The 15,980-nt window shown below is 43.7% G+C and overlaps 1 protein-coding gene across 2 annotated transcripts in view; it reads left to right on the top strand.

Annotated features, from left to right (window-relative positions):
* LOC104301781 (ephrin type-A receptor 6) overlaps positions 1-15,980 on the top strand; it is a 641,386-nt gene that overhangs the window by 32,578 nt on the left and 592,828 nt on the right. The window contains exon 2 of one of the 2 annotated variants that reach the window (XM_054165754.1): positions 7,679-7,743. In XM_054165754.1, the coding sequence (XP_054021729.1) occupies positions 7,679-7,743 (65 nt within the window). Of the gene's footprint in view, positions 1-7,678; positions 7,744-15,980 lie in introns of those variants that run through there. The other variant, XM_054165755.1, reaches the window with a different exon arrangement.

The raw sequence follows: 15,980 nt of genomic DNA on the forward strand, positions 1-15,980 counted from the left end.
TATAAACAGGATGTAAAAATAGTCAGGTTTCTTTATTTTAAAATAAATTAGAAGGAATGATTTCAGAATAGTGAAGGTGGTCCTATTTCTAAAAACAAAAAAGACCATAAAACCTGGGGAAAAAGAGTGCAGACAATTCAGAGGAGAGCAGAACAAGAGGACACAGTCTCAGGCTGCTCCAGGGGAAGTTTAGGCTGGAGGTGAGGAGAAAGTTCTGCTTTGTCCTGAAGAGGACAAAGTCTGCTATCAAACCAGGGTAGCAAGCTTCCTGTGCATCTTCCTCACTGCCCTTAGGATCTTGTGCTCTACCATTTCAAGGTCACTGCAGCCAAGGCTGCCCTTTAGCTTCTCATTCCTCACTGGGCCCTCTGTGTGGGTGAGAACAAAATCCAGTATAGCACCTCTCCTCATTGGCTCCTCAATCACTTGGAAAACAAAGTTATCACCAATACCCTTCAAGAACCTTCTGGATTGCTTCTGCTCCCCTGTGCTATCATTCTAACAGATAACAGGGTGGTTCAAGTCCACCATGAGGATCAGGGCTTCTGGTCACCATCCCTGGATGTGCTCAAGAGGGGATTGGACGTGGCACTTGGTGCCATGATCTAGTCATGAGGTCTGTGGTGACAGGTTGGACCCGGTGATCTCTGAGGTCTCTTCCAACCTTGGTGATATTGTGATACTGTGAAATCCCATTGGGGTCAGCAGTTGTCGTATAGGTGTTCAAATCACCCTGAGCACAGCTTCCAGGACAAGATGCAAGCAGGCAAAGACGTTTATTAGGTTATACAGCAAAGTTATCTAGTGTTTTTGAAAGCATAGGTGTACATCTTAATTGGCTATTTTCTATTGGCATGCCTGTAATTAAGGCATACAATAGGTTAAAATGACAAAACAGTATTTTAACACATCCAATCGAATTCTGCCTAATTTCTCTCCTTCGGTTAGAGGATGTTTACATTCTTCTCTGAGTCACAGACTAAACATAGCCTTCTCTAATTCGAACAAAGGCAAATCTTTCCCTACAGTCAGGTTTACCTTAAAATAAATTAGAAGGAGTGATTTCAGAATAGTGAAGGTGTTCCTATTTCTAAAAATGAAAAAGACCACAACACCTGGAAAAAAAGGTGCAGACAATTCAGAAGAGAGCAACAAGTCTCTTGAGGGCTGGAAGGGAGAGGTTTTACAAGCTCAGTGTGTTTCTTTTATAAACTGTTTACAGTCAGTAAGTTCTCAGAGAATACTGAAAAAAAAATCCAGTTTTGCCTGTTTCTGGGTATCATCTGTCATAAATGCCTGCCCTTCTGGATGACAGTGAAGCTTTCCATCTTTTCCTTGGGCATCTTTTACCCAATGCACACAGGGCATCAGTAGCACCTGAGTGTATGACATGTTTGCTGGCTAAGCTGCAAAGCACACAAATAGGGCACATTACCAGGCTAGGCAGCAAATGATCCCCATTCTCAAGACAGGCACCTGCAAAGTTTCTGCTGGCCCAGCAGCTGCCACCTGAGTGAGATGTGTTGGGGAGAACGGATTTGCAATCTTGCCAAGTTATCGTCTTCTGAGTTTCAGCATTTTTTGTTGGGATTTTTATGCCCTGATGTTCTTCTGCAGCTCCCTGAGTTACTAGAATTGTCTTAAGAAATTAAGGTCTGTTTGTCATTCTGTTTTCCTTGCAAATATTTGGCTTACCCTCTGTAGGAGTACCTGAAGTATATTACACAATGAACAGGAGGTCAAGATGGGTGATCTGATGACCTGTTCTGATGGTAGAGTATAATAGATGAAGTTGGCCAAAATCAAGGTTTTGTCCTTGATTGTACAGGTAAGATTGCAGGGTTCATATTCAGAATGGTATTTGGGAATTAGAATTAGAATTCCACAGTGGGTGGCCTCAGCAGTGCGTATCATAGTTTTAAATAAACCAGTTCCCTCAGGATTAGGGGAAACCTCCGAAAAGATTAATTTCCATTGTAAAGTCTAATAATAGCAGTGTAAGGCATGTTAGAAAAAAAAGGTAACTGGAGCTCAATATGCCATAATGACTTATACTAATGTAACAGCTATTGAAGTATGTGCTGGAAAACAAACCCAAACACTTAAATTCCAAGTGCATATAAGTAAAATAATAGGTTCACAACTGCATATTATCGTTGCACAACAGTATCCCTGGCTCAGTTATTTAGGGAAGGACATGCAGGTCCTAAATCTAAGATCTCACCCAAAGAAATCTGTGAGTCTGTTGTGATTCATGACATGACTGTAATGGCAGACCTACACTCTTTCACTCGTGTTCGTTCTGCAAGTTTTACCCTCTATGTCACCTCGAGAAACTGCTACACGTGGATGTCAGCAATGACAGTAACGTTGCTTGTTTGCAACCAATTTATTTATAACATTAAGTTAGTTGCTACTCACTGCAGTAATTCTGGATACACACGTTTGTTTATGCTGGCAGCTGATGGCATGTCCATAATGGCATCTTGGCATTAAGTCTCATGTAAGAGGAATGGGGCTTTTTACAGCATTTATATGCCATAGAAATGCCTGCATAAGTAAATGTTAGGACAAAGGTCACTAAGTATAGCTTCCTTATTCTATTAGCTTTTTTCTCATTGTAAGCATCATACATGTAGTGCCCACCATCTCTTTGCATGTGAATTTCCAGTTCTTTTGAAACTTTTACTATTTTGCAGTCAGAGGAGCAGCATTCATTCCTGAATGCAATGCAGCTGTATGCACGAGGGCATTTGTCTTAGGCTGAATTTGTTTAGCACAGTGATTTTTTTTGCCAATGAGCAGCAAGTTGGAAGCTTCTTGGCAGTGCAGACTTGTCTGCCATCAGGTTTGTGCTGCTGGGGATAGGCTGCTTCTTAATTATCTCATTTAAGGATAGCTTGGGTATCTCAGTCACACACTGAAGTCTATCATGGTAGATATCTCCAAATCACTGAAGTGTGCGAGGATTTTATTACTTTATTCATGTCCTCATTTGTATGGCTGGCCCTGTTGGTTTCACCACTTTACTGGTGTTTGTATTTCTTTGCTGTAAACATGGTGTTTACTTGATCTGTCAGTATTTGCACATTTTTTGTTTTAATAATTTTTTTGTGTTGTATAGTGAAGTGCTGTTAGAAACAGCCTTTTGATTTTTATAATTTTCATTTTGGACTCAGGAGGTGATAGCATTCGAGTTCTGGCCAGTGATTGTTTGAATTTTCCAGTTTGAAGTTCTAACAGGTTTGATAGTATCTAGAATCATTGAATTGTAGCATGCTTTGGGTTGGAAGAGACATTTAAAGGCTATCTAGTCTAACCTCAACCACAGTGACTAGGGACATCTTCAACTAGATCTGGTTACTCAGAGCCCTGTCCAACCTGATCTTGAATCATACTTCTATTACCTCTCTGGGCAATGTGTTCCAGTGCTTCACCACCCTCAGTGTAAATCTTCCCTTTTTCTGGTTAAAACCATTGCCCCTTATCCTATTGCAACAGACCCTACTAAAAATACTGTCACCATCTCTCTTATAGGCCCCTTTAGATAAGGGAGGGCCCCAATAAGGTCTCCCCAAAGTCTGCCCCAGGTGAATCAAACCCAACTCTCTCAGCCTTTCGCTATAGAAGAGGAGCTCCAGCCCTCTGATCATCTTTGTGATCCTCCTCTGGACCTACTTCAAAAGGTCGATGTCCTTATGCTGGACATGCTACTCCAGATAAGGTCTCCCAGAAGTGGAGTAAATGGGGAGAGTCACTTCGCTTAATCTGCTGGTCACACTGGATGCAGTTCAACTGCAGGCAGTTCTTGGTGCCGTGGGTTAGTTGTTTAGGTGGTGTTGGATTGGTTGATGGGTTGGACGCGATGATCTTGAAGGTCTCTTCCAACCTGGTTTGTTCTATGTATTCTATGTATACAGTTGGCCTTCTGGGCTTGCACCACATGCACATTGCCAGCTCAGGTCCAGTTCTCATTCAGTGTCACCAACACCTTCAAGTTCTTCTCTGACAGGCTGCTCTCTGTCCCTGTATTGATACCGGGGATTACCTGGACCCATGTATAGGACCTTGCACTTGGATTTATTAAACCTTGTGAGGTTCATGCAGATTCACTTCTCACTATGTGAGCATACAAGAGGCTGGGTATGCAAGATGCATCAAAAATTGTGTTTTAACAAAACTCAGTTATTTGATGGGGATCATGTGGATCATGTATACCAGAAATACTAGGTCATGGTTCAACTAAAACGTGCAGTTTTCACTGCTCAATTTACTCTGAGTTTGGTTTATTTTTTTTTTTTAATGTGTAGCTTTGAGCCTTCAAGTAGTCCTTGATTAATTCAGGGTAGGAATTAATTAAATCAGAAACGTAGTGGGGTTTATTTCTGTGTTCCTTTTGAGGACCATTTTAAATCACGGTCCTGCTACCACAAGATCTGCAAAACTGAAATGACACTTAATTCTCTGACAATGGTTGTAGAAAGAGTTAATTTCTGCCTGCCAGTCCATAGGTTTAGCAGTAACATAAAGTATTTTTCATTATTTAATTATCTATTAAAATTATCTATTAAAATATTATCAGAATAGTGTTTGCTAATAGCAAGATATAACAGCCAAAACCCAAGGGCAGTTACAAACAGTCCATGTTTGCTGGATGGAGAGAGGAGGGTATGAGAAATGAAGAGAAGAAAACCTCCTAAGATAAACTGAAATACTCTCATAAACCAGGTCAGCATTTAATCTTCCCTATGAAAATGAAATATCTAAACCAAGTGGCTTAACTTTTTGGGAGGTGACAGATCCCCAGTGCATTATGACTTGAAGGTTTACATGGGAAACTTGCAGCATCATGGGCCAAATGGGAACATGCTTTCCTAATTCATCAACAAGAGTATGGTAGCCATATGGAAACACAAAATGCTAAGAGAGCTGTAAAGCACTGCTTCTAAGGAAGCAGAAGTCAGCAATGCACTCAGAGGAGATAGTGATTCCGTATTATGGAAGTGAAATAGAGCTTGTAAAAAAAAGTTTCATTTATCTTCAAGTTTTCACACAGCATCACACACTGGTGAAGTCATAAAGAAGTAAAGAGCAGAATATTCCCCTTTGTTGAACATCCTTTTAAAAATATCATTAGTTTCTTCAAATAAATCATTAAACTTTTATTTGGTTAAAGTTGAGGTTGCTACCTGACTGTATATTTGCTGAAAAGTTTCAGGTTAAAAGTCAACACACATTCAGATTAATTTGCACTAATACAAAAGGGAAAGGAAGATACAGATTTGCAGATGCCACCAAGTTAGGAGCAGATGTTGGTCAGTTAGAGGGTAGAAAGGGCTCTGCAGAGGGACCTCGACCGACTGGACTGATGGACAGAGTCCGACAGGATGGCGTTCAACAAGTCCAAGTGCCAGGTGCTGCACTTTGGCCACACAACCCCATGCAGAGCTACAGGCTGGGGTCAGAGTGGCTGGAGAGCTCCCAGAGAGGGACCTGGGGGTGCTGATTGACACCCGCCTAAACATGAGCCAGCAGTGTGCCCAGGTGGCCAAGAAGGCCAATGGCATCCTGGCCTGCATTAGGAATAGTGTGGCCAGCAGGAGCAGGGAAGTCATTGTGCCCCTGGACTCTGCACTGGTTAGGCCACACCTTGAGTCCTGTGTCCAGTTCTGTGCCACTCAGTTTGAGAAGGACATCGAGACACTTGAACGTGTCCAGAGAAGGGCAACAGGGCTGGGGAGAGGCCTTGAGCACAGCCCTGTGAGGAGAGGCTGAAGGAGCTGGAGTTGCTTAGCCTGGAGAAGAGGAACCTCAGGGGAGACATCATTGCTCTCTGCAACTACCTGAAAGGTGGTTGTAGCCAGAAAGGGGTTGGTCTCTTCTCCCAGGAAACCAGCACCAGAACAAGAGGACACAATCTCAGGCTGTGCCAGGGGAAGTTTAGGCTGGAGGTGAGGAGAAAGTTCTTCACGGAGAGAGTTGTTCGTCATTGGAATGTGCTGCCCAGGGAGGTGGTGGAGTCACCGTCCCTGGAGGTGTTCAAGAGGGGATTGGATGTGGCACTTGGTGCCATGGTCTAGTCATGAGGTCTGTGGTGACAGGTTGGACTCGATGATCCTCAAGGTCTCTTCCAACCTTGGCGATACTGTGATGCTAGGTGAGGTTTCCTCTAATAAGCTGGAGAGCTCATACAGTTACCATGTGAATGTGTCTTTTCCATAAAGCAAAGAAATCATGGCTTCTGCTGCTGCTGTATTCCTTTATAGAAACCTATTACGGATAGGTGTACATTGATAAGAGGTGGAAGATATGCCACAGCATGAACCCCCCAAAGGCAAGGAGAGCGGGGTCATGTTCCAAACTTTATTTTTCTCCATCATCTAACCATCCAAAGAAGAACTGGAATTTGTGGGTTTTAAGGAGGAACTGAGCATTCAAAACACACCAAATTGATAATTAAAATAAACTGCCATACACAATATTTAATTTTATGTTTAAATCCTAAATATGTTTCTTGAATTAGAGGGTCAGATGAAACAATTCCATTAGAGGGCAGTGGTACATGTAGGTAAAATGTCTCATGTACTAAATATTTTGTTCAGAGTCAGCTTCCTTATCACTATAACCTGTGTTTTGTGTAGTTTTTGCAGTGGTGTAAGGAAGAGAAAAATGAAGCTAATGTGTTTTACTGTACTAATACAGAAATATTTTGTAGTATACAATAATGCACATCCTGTCATATAGGCCTCAGGGGAGACCTTATTGCTGTCTACAGCTACCTGAAGGGAGGTTGTAGCCGGGTGGGGAATGGTCTCTTCTCTCAGATAACCTGTGACAGAACAAGAGGACACAGTCTCAAGCTGCACCAGGGGAGGTTTAGGCTGGATGTTAGGAAGAAATTCTTCCGAGAAAGAGAGATTGGCCATTGGAATGTGCTGCCCAGAGAGGTGGTGGAGTCACCATCCCTGGAGGTGTTTCAGAAGAGAGTGGATGAGGCACTTGGTACCATGGTTTATTTGATTAGGTGGCGTTGGGTGACAGGTTGGACTTGGTGATCTCAAAGGTCTTTTCTAGCCTGGTTAATTCTGTGCGCTGTATTCTGTCTATTTAGAAAACAGAATGAGTATGACAGAAGTAATGCAAATCATAAGTAGCCCTGTGGTGTTCCAGCTAAAATATCAGCTCCAAAGTTGTTAGGTCTTTCCTTGTTCTTTCTGAATTATACAACCTGTGTATTGTGTAACCTTATTTCTGAGAGGTTCATGGGATTTTTTAAAACATGTTAATTTTGAACCTCTGCTTTTCTTTAATTCAAGGTGTAAATTCATGTACAGACTTTCTAGATTTCCAGGCAATGGATTGCAAAAAATCTGCAGGCTTATTCAGGCACCTTTCACTGAGTAACCATTGAGAGAATATGGTGATTTGGTAATTTTTTTCTGTGAAAAAATTAAGGTATTGTATAAGTCACATCTTCTGAGACATTTGGCAATGAAATGTAAGCATAAATATTTAGATTCTATTTGTATTTATACGCCAACATTTTAATTGCTTTAATAGCTTTCAGCAGAGGTAGCTGGCTGATGTGGCTAGTTCAATTTATGCCAGTTTAATTCTTAACTCTTTTGTCTTACCCAAGCAATAGCTCAAACACACTATTCTATTTTTCCATTTTCAGTTGTGTTGCTTGATACTACCACTGCCCTTGGAGAACTAGGATGGAAAACATTTCCTTTAAATGGGGTAAGTCACTCACCATTTTTGCTTTAATGTCTAGATTTTGACATTTTACCACTCTGGAAGTGAATGTCTGTTATACCTGGTTGGATATCCTTGCAAGGATATAGACTTGTCGATAGTCTGTAGGCTTGTCCTTGTTTGCAGGACTGGAGGAGCCTGTTTTAAGTAGGAGTAACAGATGTGAGAATTACATGAGTACATATTATTATGCCCTACTCTTGTTTTCATGAGTGCTATGAATCTATCTTACTTTAAATACGATTCTAAGTGTTACACATCATAAAATTCCATATTAAAAATCACTTGCTGCAGGAATTTGTTATGACTACTTTTGTCACAAAATCAAATCATTTTAAATTTTATAACTTAAACCAAAACTTTCATGTTTTACATAAGGATTGACACAGATTTTAGCATCTGGTTAAATTACATCAAGTTAACTAAATCAGAAAAACATTATAAATATGATAATGTCATTAAACCAGTTTAAACATTTAGAGAAAACATTGAAATGGTTTGGTTTTCTTTCCTGCACTCACCATTATAGATTAAAGTTTGTTGTTCCAGTTAATGTCTCACAGGGGTTCACTGAACTCTTAGTACATATTTCTAGGAGGCACTTGACAATGTGTAGAGGTCCCCAAAGCGTTAGAGGGATCTGGTATACTTGGACTTTGTGTGGCCAGGTGTCTGGGGAACAGGAGAAATTTTACTCTCTGAAGTTCAACCATCAGTTCTTCACCAATGGCTACATTTCCAAACCTTGTCTTGTCTTTCTACCCACCAAATACACATAACAAAATGTCAGAGGAATTTGTAGTTTCAGTTTTTAATTAAGATACAGTATACTGAAGCATTTAACACCTATTGTATCAGCTTCTAGTTCTGATATCACTGTATTTATTGTATGTCACTTATTTTTACACTAGATGACATTATCTCTTAATTATTGTGTATGTGGCATAGAATTACCTGATTCTCTGCAATGAGCTCAGAGAATACTGGTTTTCTGAGTGAAAAGTCTTGTTTCATTTGTAGTTATTTTATGTCTTGTGATCTGTTCCAGAAGGAAATAAGAATTGTCTATCCTCAGCACCTTAATGATCTGTTTTTATAAAATGCATTCTGTGTCTCTGCCCTCAGGGCAGAGTTACAAGCAATGTAACATTTATTAATCTCAGCATATTTTCAACTTTATGGGTTACTTTTTTTTTCCTTCAGAATTTTTCAGTGCTTTGTATTCCTAGATACAATTTCAGTCTGTTACAACTACTTTTGTGTTCTGCATTTTGTATGCAGTCCCATGCAACCTTCAGAAATCCTAGACAAAGCAAATGATGCCATACACTATGATGAGAAAACACAGTGATGAGTTTTTGCTTTAGCAAGAAGCAAATGTTGTCATATACCACAATGAGACAATACAGCAAGGAATTTTTTGCTCTAGCATAGTGTGATGAGCTCCACTGAGCTGCACCTAGGCCAGGACCATTCTCAATATCATTACAGGCTGGGGAATGATGAAACTGAGAGCAGCCCTGCAGAAAAACAGTTGGGGGTACTGGTGGATGAAAAGATGGACATGAGCCATCAATGTGCACTTGCAGCCCAGAAGGCAAATTGCATCCTGGGCTTCACCAAAAGAAGCATGGCCAACAGATCAAGAGAGGTGATTCTGCCACCCTGCTCTGGTGAGACCTCACCTGGAGTACTGTGTCCAGCTGTGGGGCCCCCAACACAAGAGAGACATGGAGCTGCTATAGCAGGTCCAGAGGAGGGCCACAAATGTGATCAGAGGATTGGAGGATCTCTCGTGTGAAGACAGGCTGAAAGAACTGGAGAAGAGAAGGCTCTGGGGAGACTTCATAGCTACATTTCAATATCTGAAGGGGACCTACAGGAAGGCCTGGTGATGGACTGTGCAGAAGGGCTGGTAGCAATGGAATGAGAGGCAGTGGTTTTGGACTGAAGCATGGTACATTTAGGCTACACATAATGAGAAAGTTTTTTACAATAAGCATTGTAAAAGACTGGGACATGTTTCCCAGGTATGTGGTTGAGGCCCTGTCCCTGCAGACGTTAAAGATCAGACTTGATGTGGCCCTGGACAGCCTGATCTATTTGGAGGTGTCCTGCTGACTGCAGGGGGTTGGACAAGATGACCTTTGAGGGCCTCTTCCAACCCAATGCAATCTGTGAATCCTTGAATCAAGGAAAATTTCTTTGCTGGGAGGGTGATGGAACACTGGAACCCACTGCCCAAAGAGTTTGTGGAGTCTCACTCTCTGGAGACTTTCAAAACCCACCTGGAGGTGTTGCTGTGTGGTCTGCCCTAGGTGATCTTCCTTTGGCAGGGGGATTGGGATATATGATCTCCAAAAGTCCCTTCCAGCCCCTGCCATTTGGTGATTCTATGTGTAGTTTTGCAGCACACTGATGTTTTCAGGTGTCTTAGAAACCGTTGCTGTGTTTCAGGGATTGTCTGCACTTGTAGAATGCAAGGGGTTTACATTTGAGTCCGTAGTTGGGACTCAGTTATTGGAGAATATTGCAAGTAAGTATAATCTTTTCTTCCATTTTTTTTTTCAAGTAGTTGGAGTAAATAAGTGGGAGAAAAGCAGACTGTAGCATGAGGAAAACATGCAGGTAAGGGACATAAAGGAGGCTAGAGTGAGTTGTGAGAGGAATTGAATAAAGGAAGTGTTGAGAGGTAAGTAAGAGATGTCTGTGTACTGTTAGCTGAGGAAGAAAATATGTCTAAACTGTCAATGAATTAGTACAAACTGTAAATTGGGTAAAGATTTTTGTGTGCTAAATGAAAGGTTTTGAACAAACTTTTGGGATGTAGAGGTGAGAGTACACAAGTTGGAGGAGCACAATCAATTTAAGAAAGATATTATAAGAATAAAATTGAGCATACAACTGCTCAATGGTTGCTAGACTTAGAGATGTAAGAGATTGTAGAAGGGTGATGAACCTGAATAAGCAGGCTCTGCAGGCCCCCCAGGCAGAGGCTGGTTATCCAAAAAGCAGAGGGGAATGGACGCAGGTTCCTCTCAAAAGATGCAAGGTTAAACCTCCTTGTCTCCCATCACCTTCCCCACTGCCCTTGGAAAACAAGTACAGGGCATTGGAGGTCGAGGGTGAGGTGATTCTGATGGAGGACACACCATCTAGGGTTTTCCCTGAGGCAAAACAGCCTAAGGCAAAGCAGCCTAAGGCAAAGCAGCCTAAGGTTAAAAAGCCTAAGGTTGAACAGCCTAAGGCAAAGCAGCCTAAGGCTAAACAGCCTTCCCCTGGCATCAGGACCTGCTCCCTTAAAAAAAAGAGGAGGGTAATTGTCATTGGTGATTCCCTCCTGAGGGGAACAGAAGGCCCCATATGTCGGCCAGACCCTACTCCCAGGGAAGTTTGTTGCCTCCCGGGAGCTATGGTCAAGGATGTTACCAGAAGGATGCCCAGTTTGGTGCAGCCCTCTGACTACTACCCATTACTAGTTATGCAGTTAGGGAATGATGATGTTGCAACCAGAACTCCCAGGGCTATCAAGAATGACTTCAGGGCCCTGGGGGATCTCATTGAGGGGTCAGGTGCTCAAATAATTTTCTCATCTATACCCTTAGTTACAGGAGGGAATACCATAAGGAACAGGACAGCAGCCATAGTCAACAAGTGGCTTAGAGGCTGGTGTAGTCAAAAGAATTTTGGGTTTTTCGATCTTGAAAAACTTTCTACTGCACCAGGTCAGCTGGCAACAGATGGAGCACATCTGTCCCAGAGGAGGGGAAAGATCAGAGTGTATGAAAATGGCCTATCCCTCAAAGGGAAAAAGATTCTAGGAAGGCAATTGGCAGGTCTCATAGATAGGGCTTTAAACTAGATTCGAAGGGGGAAGGGGCTGAAACCAGTCCCCCCAGGCAGGAGTCTGGGGGTGATAAGCTTGAGCCAGAGGTGAAACCAGCGGCCCGGCTGAAGTGCATGTACACTAATGCACGAAGCTTGGGTAACAAACAAGAGGAGCTGGAAGCCTTGCCGCATCAGGAAAGTTATGATGTAGTTGCCATCACAGAGATGTGGTGGGACGACTCACATGACTGGAGCACTGCAATTAATGGCTACAGGCTTTTCAGAAAAGACAGGCAGGGAAGAAGGGGTGGAGGGGTGGCCCTGTACATCAGGGAGGCACTAGATGCCATTGAGATGGAGATCAGGGATCATCAGGTTGAGTGCCTATGGGTGAGAATTAGAGGGAAGGCCAACAGGGCTGACATCCTGGTTGGAGTCTGTTATAGACCACCCAACCAGGAAGAAGAAGTTGATGAAGCATTCTACAGGCAGCTTAAGGCTGTCTCAAGATCTCCTGACCTTGTTCTCATGGGCGACTTCAACCTGCCTGACATCTGCTGGGATCTCAACACAGCAGAGAGGAGACAGTCTAGGAGGTCCTTAGAGTGCATGGAGGACAGCTTCTTATCCCAGGTGCTGCGTGAGCCTACCAGGGGCAAGGCTATGCTTGACCTCCTCTTCACCAGCAGGGAAGGGCTGGTGGGGATGTGGTGGTCAGAGGCTGTTCAGGGGCCAGCGACCATGAGATAATTGAATTTTCAGTACTCAGTCAAGCTAAGAGGGGCAGCAAGAAGACCTCCACTCTGGACTGCTGGAGGGCAGACTTCAGGTTGCTCAAGGAACTAACTCAGAGGGTTCCTTGGGAAACAGCCCTTAGAAACAAAGGGGTCCAGGAGAGCTGGGACTACTTCAAGGAGGAACTCTTGAAGGCAAAGGATCAGGCTGTGCCAATGCGCCGGAAGAGGAGCCGCCGGGGCAGATGGCCAGCCTGGATGGGTGATGAGCTTCTAAAAGAACTAAGGGAAAAAAAGAGGGTGTATCATCTTTGGAAGAAAGGGGAGGCAACCCATGGAATGTTTAAGGATGTTGCTAGGTCTTGTAGGAAGAAAATTAGGGAGGCAAAAGCACATTTGGAGCTTAGACTGGCCTCTGATGTGAAGGACAACAAAAAGTCCTTCTATAAATACATGAATAGCAAGAGGAAGGGCAGGGACAACCTCCACTCCTTGGTGGACACGGAGGGGAATGCTGTAACAAAGGATGAGGAAATGGCAGAGGTACTTAACAACTTCTTTGCCTCAATTTTTTCTAGCAGGACAGAATGTCTTCCAGACAGCTGGCCTGCAGAGCTGGCAGAGGGATTCAGGGAGCAGCATAGTCTTCCTCTGTTCCAGAATGGGGTAGTTGGTGATCTGCTTAGCCAGTTGGATCCCCACAAGTCCATGGGACCAGATGGGATCCATCCTAGGGTGCTGAGAGAGCTGGCAGATGAGCTGGCCAAGCCGCTCTCCATCATTTTTCATCAGTCCTGGCTCACTGGAGAGGTCCCAGAAGACTGGAAGCTGGCCAACGTGGTGCCCATCCACAAGAAGGGCCGGTTGGATGAGCCAGGGAATTACAGGCCTGTCAGCCTGACCTCAGTGCCAGGCAAGATTATGGAACAGGTCATCTTGAGTGCAGTCACACAGCACTTACAGGATGGCCAAGGGATCAGGCCCAGCCAGCATGGGTTTAGGAAGGGCAGGTCCTGCCTGACCAACCTGATCTCCTTCTATGATCAGGTGACCCGCCTGGTGGATGTGGGGCAGGCTGTGGATGTAGTCTACCTGGACCTCAGCGAGGCCTTTGACACCGTTCCCCACAGCAAACTCCTGGCCAAGCTGTCAGCCCATGGCTTGGATGGGAGCACACTGCGATGGGTTAGGAACTGGTTGAAGGCTGAGCCCAGAGAGTGGTGGTGAATGGTGCCACAGCCAGCTGGCAGCCAGTCACCAGTGGTGTGCCCCAAGGATCAGTGCTGGGCCCTGTGCTCTTTAACATCTTTATTGATCATCTGGATGAGGGCATTGAGTCCATCATCAGTAAATTTGCAGATGACACCAAGCTGGGGGCAGGAGTTGATCTGCTGGAGGGTAGAGAGGCTCTGCAGAGGGACCTCGACAGGCTGGACAGATGGGCAGAGTCCAAGGGCAGGAGATTGAACACATCCAAGTGCCGGGTTCTGCACATTGGCCACAACAACCCCATGCAGAGCTACAGGCTGGGGTCAGAGTGGCTGGAGAGCGGCCAGGTAGAGAGGGACCTGGGGGTGCTGGTCGATGGTAGGCTGAACATGAGCCTGCAGTGTGCCCAGGCAGCCAGGAGGGCCAATGGCATCCTGGCCTGTATCAGGAACAGTGTGGCCAGCAGGAGCAGGGAGGTCATTCTGCCCCTGTACACTGCACTGGTTAGGCTGCACCTTGAGTCCTGTGTCCAGTTCTGGGCCCCTCAGTTTAGGAAGGAGGTTGACTTGCTGGAACGAGTCCAGAGAAGGGCAACGAAGTTGGTGAGGGGTTTGGAACACAGCCCTGTGAGGAGAGGCTGAGGGAGCTGGGGTTGCTTAGCCTGGAGAAGAGGAGACTCAGGGGTGACCTTATTGCTCTCTACAACTACCTGAAGGGGGGTTGTAGTGAGGCAGAGGTTAGTCTCTTCTCCCAGGCAACCAGTACCAGAACAAGAGGACACAGTCTCAGGCTGCGCCAGGGGAGGTTTAGGCTGGAGGTTAGGAGGAAGTTTTACACAGAGAGAGAGAGTGATTGCCCATTGGAATGGGCTGCCTGGGGAGGTGGTGGGGTCGCCGTCGCTGGGGGTGTTCAGGACGAGGCTTGACAGGATGCTTGGTTGTATGGTTTAGTTGATTAGGTGGTGTTGGATGATAGGTTGGACACGATGATCTCGAAGGTCTCTTCCAACCTGGTCTATTCTATTCTATTCTATTCTATTCTATTCTATTCTATTCTATTCTATTCTATTCTATTCTATTCTATTCTATTCTATTCTATTCTATTCTATATTTAAACTGAAGATACATTTGTGTGCTCCATGTCACTTTTGTATGCAACACAAGTAAATGCCAATGTTCATGTCTATTGTTAGTGTTTTTGGCATCAGCTGATGTAACTCTTGTTATACTTAGTGATTTTGTAAAGAACAGTAAAACTGTTGCCTTTCTAAATCTTTCATAAACATCAGCCCCATGATGGTTACATCAGCATTTTCCCTTTTCCTGGAGGAGAGGGACAGGTTTTGCATTGTGTCTTAGGTAGAGGTTTTGGTTCAGATACTGTGTAACTCTTACACATTACTTTAATCAATTTTTGTTGTTGTTTTGTTCTCTCTTCCCTCCACGCCCCCCAAACAAGTACCGGTGTGATCTTTGCATGTGTGTGTATCATTACAGGTATATACTGCTCTGATTAGCATTTTTAAAGGTAGGAGGATGACACGATAGGTTTTCATGAGACTGTGACAAATAGAAGTCATTAATTTACTGTCATGCTCAGTCACAAATAATGTTTCTATTAAATTAAATACCAACTGTAATATTAACGTATGGGATTTGGGTAGTATTGAGTATGCCTCAGAAATTTTAAACAGGGTATGGTGAAGCAGGAGAAAAAACCTAGGAGATACTCTTCTGGAATTTGCTGAATCTTAACCTTCACGTCCCAGACTTTGTAGTAGACTCATAACATCATGTTTGCAAGCTTTCACCAGTTTTGGTAACCTCTGGAACTACCTACCCAAGCAAAGAAGGCTACAACACAGGGGGTTTGCATGTGGGGTTTGTATGCAGTCTCACTATTCAGCTGCAGAGACAAGTCATGCACAAGCGTGTTCTTCATTCCTTGGTAATATAATACCTGATTGTAGTTTTTCATTTGCTTCCCAGTGATTTGTCTGAGCTTCCTGCAGCACAAGAATGCAATGCTTTGTCTTACTAACATGTTTTCTATATTTGCCTGTCAGACTTTTCCCCTATATTTTGAACAGGTAATGAATTAAGTGCTTAGAGCTACAAAAATGCAGCATAAAACATTAATATCTTTGAGGTCAATAGAATCAACTTTTGTTGACTGAGTTCCAGTTCAGCTTCTTGGTGATGGGCTGTCTAAAATTTCTACTTTAGTAATGGACACATCTGATACTTCCTCTGTTCTTTGGGCTATAGTTGAAAATGACCCATTGATTTATGACAACACGTGCTGTGGCATGAAAGGAGATCTTTACTCAAAAACCTGTCACTCCATAACCTTGAAATGCAGAGCAAGGGTTTTGGAACTGGTACCAAAAAATGGGAAGAACACTTCCATAGATTTCAAAGGAGTATGTGAATGTGAGGCAGTGGTCAGGCC

This window comes from Dryobates pubescens, chromosome 12 (genome assembly GCF_014839835.1).
Source record: "Dryobates pubescens isolate bDryPub1 chromosome 12, bDryPub1.pri, whole genome shotgun sequence".
Lineage (NCBI taxonomy): Eukaryota > Metazoa > Chordata > Aves > Piciformes > Picidae > Dryobates > Dryobates pubescens.